General features: G+C 40.3%; 1 protein-coding gene across 1 annotated transcript in view; it reads right to left on the reverse strand.

The window, feature by feature from the left end:
- The window catches only part of st6galnac6 (ST6 (alpha-N-acetyl-neuraminyl-2,3-beta-galactosyl-1,3)-N-acetylgalactosaminide alpha-2,6-sialyltransferase 6), a 10828-nt gene extending 3787 nt beyond the window's left edge, over positions 1-7041 (reverse strand). Inside the window, exons 1-2 of the mRNA XM_017407909.3 lie at positions 6921-7041; positions 4495-4567 (exon numbers count right to left, since the gene is read on the reverse strand). Of these exons, the coding sequence (XP_017263398.1) occupies positions 4495-4518 (24 nt within the window). The 5' untranslated portion in view covers positions 4519-4567; positions 6921-7041. The remainder of the gene's footprint in view (positions 1-4494; positions 4568-6920) is intronic.
- Between the last annotated feature and the right edge of the window lie 331 nt (positions 7042-7372).

Raw genomic sequence — 7372 nt, forward strand, 5'->3', positions numbered from 1 at the left:
AGCATATCTAATGCTGAATTTAATATCATCATTTTACTGTTAAACAAGGATAAATTAGCATGCATCATATAAATATTTTCACTAAGTACAAAACATGCTTACCATACTCAGTCTTGTAAAGCCACCCGCTGAATTTTGGCTCAACTAACCATTTTTGGTTTCGTTTATACTTGGCGCTTACGTCGGTGCAGTATTCTCCGAAAAGACGGGGCAGTACGCTACGTAACCAGTGGAAATACGGTAAAAAAGAGAGCAGACTGTTGCCACAGCTAATATAGCTGCACATATTCAGGAGGAAGAACTGTTGTGTTTCTGGCTGTGATACAGAGAGGATGTTTAAACTTTTTTTTTTTTGTAATTATCTTTTTATTGAGAAAGACAAATTCCAATCACATTTGTTAGTTACAACGTCCTCCATTTCAGATCCTCCTTATTGCCTTTCTAATATTTTTACATGTTACACATTTAAACAATAACAGGAATTAACAAAATTGAACAAAAAACAAAAAAGGAAAAACAAATAAAATAGAATGGGGACTGCACCACTTTGTTGAATTACAATTAAAGCTAAAAGAACATAAAGGGGATCGACACGATTCGCAAGTACAATCATATAAACTCGGATCTTACTGGTTTCACATACTCAGTCCATTTGGACCAGATCTTGTAAAATTTCTCTCTTTCCACACGGAGGGAAAAGGTGATCTTTTCCATAACATAAATCTGATAAACAATTTCAATCCATTCATCCACTGTGGGCGGGTCTGACTTCAGCCATTTCCTGGTGATGGCTTTCTTACTGGCTGCCAGCAAAATAGCCAACAGTTTCTTGTCCTTATTGGTCCATGTGTTCAACTGTAGGTTGCCCAGGTACAGTGTTTCACATTTGAATTGGAGGTTCACATTGAAGACATTCCCAATATGTTTGTGGATCTCTTCCCAATATGGTCTCAATACCTGGCAGTCCCAAAAAACATGGAGGTGGTCGGCTCCGTTGAACCCACACAGTCTCCAGCAGGCATCCCCGTTGGTTGTAAATCGTCTCTGAACAGGTGTAACAAAAAATCGCGTGACGTTTTTCCAGCAAAACTCCCGCCAAGTGTTTGATCCGGTCGAGACCCACGGCAGCTGACATATTTCCTCCCAACCTTCTTGTGAGATTATTACATTCATTTCTTTTTCCCATTTTTTCTTTATATATTCCGTATTCTCCTGCTTACAAAGTTGTGTAGCCTGATATAATTTGGAAATAATTTTGCAATCTGATCTTGGCTTAATTAGTGATAGAAATGCCTCCATGAAACTTGAACCACTTCTCCCCAAAAGATCTTTCAAATTTTTATTAAAATAATGCCTCACCTGCAGGTACCTAAAAAAATCCTCTTTTTCCAGTCCGTGATCTTTCTGTAAGGCCTCAAAACTCTTAAATATTCCTTTGTGGACAAATGAATAATAATTAGTCAAGCCTTTTGAGACCCATGTCTTAAATCTGTTGTCAATTTTATTTGGAGTAAAATCTGAATCATAGGCACACCACCTCAGAAATTTAGATACTTCTCCTATTCTGCAAATTTTAGCTATTTCCTGCCAGGGTTTGAGGAAGCTCCCTGATATGGAGTCTTCTGGGATCTGTAGTTCTTCCTGTAACTTATGATCGCTCAGTAGGGCTGCTATTGGGATTCCTCTTATTGCTGTTCCTTCTATTTCCTTCCATGCTGCCGTGTAAGATGGTGAACACAAGCAGACTAAAGACCTCAGTTGGGCTGCAACAGAATGTATTTTCTATAGATGAAAGTACATGAAAATTACAAATGTACACAAAAATGTCCCCCCCCCCTCAGGTTTCTTCTTTTCAAGCTTTAACTGCAATTCTATTATAACTTCTTTCAAAAGGTGGATGATTTTTAGACCAATTTCATATTCTGACAGCAGGTTGAACTCCCTCAAATTAAAACAACAACTAAAGTAATTAAAAGTTGATTATAGCAAAGAAGTAAAGTTCTTTTCTTTTCTTTTTTTTATTTAGATAAAGTTTAGAGAACGAACTGAACTCACAACATCAAATGTTGCTTAGTTATGCAAAATTCCTGACCGCCTAAAAGATCTTGGGTCAGGAAAACCCCATTTATCCTTTTTCTTTCAGCTGCTCCCTTGAGTCGTCGCCACAGCAGATCACCTGCCTCCACCTCACCGTATCAGCATCCTCTCCTCTGTCACTCCAACCCTCTGCATCCTCCTCCACTACATCCATCAACCTCCTCGGTGGTCTTCCGTCTTTTCTCCTCCCTGGCAGCTCATCTTCAACATCCTTTGTCTAATATATCCACTATCCCTAACAGGCACCCATCGAAACAGCATACTTCTTTATAAACTGCATTTTCTATAAAACAGACGCCTATCGAAACAAGTCGGCCTACAAACATGGCTCAGTTACGCCAGTTCTGTCAGGAGGAGTGGGCCACAATTCCTGCCAACTATTGTGAGAAGCTTGTGGAAGGATATCCAGAACGTTTGACCCAAGTCATACAGTTTCAAGGGCAATGGTGCCAAATACTAATGGAGTGTACTTTTGACTTTGAAGAAAGTAAAAAAAAAAATGCCTCAAAAACATTCTCTCTCTCATTATTCTGGCATTTAGCAAAAAAATAATAATAATTTTGAAAATCCTAATTGACCTAAAACGGGAAAAGTTTATTCTGATTTCATGTCAAACTGTGAAACAAATGCATACGTGTCTTTTTATATAGTGTATGTCTGACACACACACACAAATATATATATATATATATATATATATATATATATATATATATATATATATATATATATATATATATATATATATATATATATATTTATTTTCCACACTATAGGGCGCACTTGAGTATAAGAAGCACTGTCAATGAATGGTCCTTTGTTAAACTCTTGTCATATATAAAAGGCACACCGGACTGTAAAGCGCATTAAGCGAAACAAAACAGCCCCGTCTTTCCGTAGAGTACTGCACCAACGTAAGCGACACGTATAAACGCCAACAGCGCTCGCTCAGGTCTGTGCACGGAGCCCCGCGCAACTATAACTGAGCTTTAATGCTGCAAGCGGTGTGGCTTTGTAGTTTACCAAAGTCATATTAAAACATTACGACTTCTTACATATATAAGGTGCTCTGGCCTTATAGTCCCAAAAATACGATATATCTATATCTATCTCTATATATATCAGCCTTCACTGAAGGGAAGTCAAGTTTCTGTAGAGATGTAGGTCATTTTTTATGTACAACATGCAAAATATTTGAGCAACACCTCACAGGAATGCAGCCTGACTAACACAGTATTGACAGTGATAAGGAGAATAACTGACCTAGTTCCCTAAAATGCAATTGGGCCTGAAGCTTTCTAATTAGTACCGAGGCCTGTCACATTCTGGCATCTTAAGAAGGTTCTAAGTAGTCTTGACGGACAGCCAATTGGATCCTGCGGCTCAGAGCTGGTGAAATTTTTTTGGGTCTACCACTTGACTTTTTTGTTCCATAACCCTCAGGATCATTTAAAAAATGCAAAATGACTGTCTTACTGCGTCCAACCTCAGCAGCGATGGCACATTGTGAGAGGCCTTGCTTATGCAGCTTAACAATCCTACCACGTTCAAAGTCCGTGAGCTTTTTTGCTTTTGCCATCAGGAGGTCTTGACAGTGTAAAGACTTGACAGAAAATGACATGGAATCCAGATTTTTGCACAGCTTTTGGCTTTTAAAGACTATGGTCTTAAACTTTTGATCAGCTGAAAAAATCATGTTTGAGTGTAAATGCAGGTTGCAGAAAATTCCCCGCTCAAAAGTTTTTGTCTCTTATGCTGATTTCTTCTTTTAACATTGTGAAGCTCTACTTAGAACCTTCTTAAGATCCAATAGTGCAAAATGCAAATTCTTGCAATTTTTTTGACTGGTCTTAAGATTTTGATCAGGAGTGTAATAACCACACAGCCACGTCCTAAACTGTGTACGATTAACACAACATCAACACAACCATGGAAGTGACTGGATGTGCCATACGAACATCCCGTTACCTGAATCATAGTATTGTTTTGACATCAACACAGCTCAGAGACACCTGAGATTAACTTTTGTGGAGTAATTTACACAGCTTTTGATACGCCTGATTATCTGATCTAACAAAACAAAACATGAGAAAAGGAGTACAAAATAATACATCAACGAGCTCAATGTTTGAAAAAAGACTGAGGATTTCAACTCCTAAAACGGCCCTGTGTTAAAACATCGAACAAAAGCTGTTGTGTAAGGTGAACGTGTGACATAACGCCGCTCGGGTTCCTGCTGTGTGACCGACCGGCAGAGGCAACAGATTATTCCCAAAGACGCAATCAGACCACCTGGGATGAATGTTAGTGTCTGGTCAAAAAAAAAACACAGTGTATCAATCACAGTAAAGTTGAGAGTGATACATCGACGGGCGAGATGTGTTTAGTGTTTCTTACCTTGCCACTGAGCCTAGGCCCCATGTTTTCCGATCAGTGCCAAACCACAGTCCGTCTCTTTCTGGCATGATACCTGTTAGAACACGCAGCTACATGTATTATTTCCCAAGCATCATGTTTTGTGTGTAGGCGTGGCCTGTGCCCTACCTAAAAAAAAAAAAACCTGCTGCACAAAGGTCCTTCTCGTAAATGGTGTAAATTACTTAATAACGGTACTTAGATTGCTGTGTATTGTTTTGTTCTGTGTGGTCTACTAGTCAATTATTTGGACTATTTTAAATGAAGTTTAAAATGTTTTTTTCATTAGTCACACTCAGTTTTTTTTAAACTTATTTGCAGTTATAGGGCAGTACAGTCACTGACCGCGTTCGTCAGCAGATTTAACATAAAGCAGTGGTCTGGACTGCAGGGCACCTCCAACAGACCTGGTAGTGGAATAGCAAAGTGCAGGAAGTTATCCAGAGGAGCAAGTTAGCCAGGAAGAAATGGGACAGCGAGAGGACTGAAGACAGTAGACCGATTTATATGGAGATTTAACGTAGGACAACGCGGGTGGAAGCAAATGCAAAACAGAAGGTGTATGATGAGTTATACAAGAGACTGGACACTAAGGAGGGAGAGAAGGACTTGTATTGTTGTGGAAGAAATCAAGTTCCAGGCACTGCTAGATGAAAACACTCAAACAGGCTTATTTATGTATGGACAGTGAGGCTACAAGGAGCAGAGGTCACAAAGGTCAGGACTTCAAGTATTTTGAGTCAAACAGGAGTGTGGTAAAAAGGTGAAGAAGAGAGTCCAGGCAGGATGGAGGGATTTGTGACCAAAGGGTGGCAGCAAAGGTCGAAGGAAAGGTTTACAAGACAGTGGTGAGAGACAGGAGACAGAACAGGAAGTGGCAGAGCTGAAGATGTTGAAGTTCTCCTTGGGAGGGACGAGGATGGACAGGGTTAGGAATGAGGTCATCAGAGGTACAGCACAGGTTGAACGACTGGGAGCAGGGCCGTAGCTACCATTGAAAACACCGAGGTCCAGACCTCAGTATTTTTCTGCTGTGTGTATTATAAAAAAATTAATGAAAACAACGCTTTTGAACGGCGTGGTTCTCTGCGTAGCTCCACCAGTTTACTGTAGGAGGCGCTGCAACTGTGTGCAGCTGCAGCCAAACTCAATGTCTACGAAGAAGAGTAAAGACCAATAAAGACCAGAAGAAGAAGAGCGCCACTTACAATGAAACACAACCGAGGTAACTTCCTAAAAATATTCTCCTTCAATTCCACAAAGCTGTAGTTGGTTTCCGATTGCAGCTTCTGATTCGGAAAATTGCTAAAGGGCGATTCCACCTAATTTTTCACTACCTTCAGCATCTTCAATCTACTCTAATTAAAAAACTACAACACTTAGACACTGATTGCAGAACATTTAAAACCAAGTGTGTGATCTGTGAAACCTTAATCTGATTTGTGAAACCTCAATAAAGGGCGACTTCAGCACTTTTTTTGCATCCGGACCACACTAGTGCTGGTCCAGCTCCAAAACTACAACACCTCACTGGAATTTGATAAAAAGGTCAAATCTATGCTAAAATCTTGTGTTTGGAATGTGTTTGTGCAGCGTGAACAATCAACATTCATATAAAGTAACTCATGTCATTTCAGTGAGTCATCATGGTTGTGCCCTGAGTCCTCTGTTGCTTAAGATGACATCACGCCCAAAGAATTTACAAACACACAGAAATACATGTCATATACACATTCAAGTCACTTGTTTTAAATAAATGCTTCTATTTTAATAAGGTTTTGGTCTTCATTGTAACTGATGTGCAGGGGGATAATGAGTGGTTGACCTCAGTATTTTTTAAAGTCTGGCTACGGCCCTGGCTGGGAGATAAAGTTAGAGAGGCCAGACTGAGATGGTTTGGACGTGTGCAGAGGAGGGACAGTGGGTATATTGGTAGAAGGATGTTGGAGATGCAGCTGCCAGGAAAAAGACAAAGAGGAGATATCTGGATGCAGTTAGAAATGACATGGAGGTAGTTGGAGTGAGGACAGAGGACAGAAGACACAGAAGAAGTTAGATGAAGGAGGATGACTCGCTGTGGCAACCCCTGAAAAGGGAACAGCTGAAAGAAAAACAGGAAGTCGCTACTGGTGCCATAAATCTTTATCTTCAGCATCCGGAGTTGAAAATGTACTAATTGCACTCTAACTTAATGTGTAACCTCGGGCGTGTTTACATTGTGAAGATTTAAAGCAGTGAACACTTCGCCACTTAAACACCATCTTATTGGGGATCCGCTTGTCGGCTGTTGGCATCTATTTTTAGCCGCGGTGCTTCAAACAAACACCCCACCGATACGTTTCATTTAACAAATGCCCCCACGTGTGCGCGCAAGTGTAAAGAGACCCAGGTGTTTCCCTCGTGTTTACCTTGTCGTGGTGTCGGCGGTGGTTTCGGTCTGATGGCTCCCTCCTCTCTCTTCACCCATCTTTCTGCGCCACTTGCTGACGTCACCGCCGCGTCCCTCACTGCAGCAGAAACGGGGTCTCAGCTTCCGCTAACGGTCGAGTGACCCACTTATTGTGTGAATGCTTTTAAGCATTCACACCATTGTTTTCCTGTTTCTCTTTATTATCTATTATTATTGTGTGAATGCTTTTAAGCATTCACACCATTGTTTTCCTGTTTCTCTTTATTATTATTCTTTAACTATTCCGTACGTTTTTCGGCACCTATCTCCTTCCACAATTTTTCAGCTATTTCAACCGTTCATATATCAAAACGCTGGAACAGCTCATTCGTGCCATGTGGGCTATGACTTTTGGTATTGGTGCAATTTCGGCTGTTTAAGATATTTAGCTTTTTCTGCCATTTTTTTCTC

The sequence above is a fragment of the Kryptolebias marmoratus genome, linkage group LG14, assembly GCF_001649575.2.
Source record: "Kryptolebias marmoratus isolate JLee-2015 linkage group LG14, ASM164957v2, whole genome shotgun sequence".
Taxonomy (NCBI): Eukaryota; Metazoa; Chordata; class Actinopteri; order Cyprinodontiformes; family Rivulidae; genus Kryptolebias; species Kryptolebias marmoratus.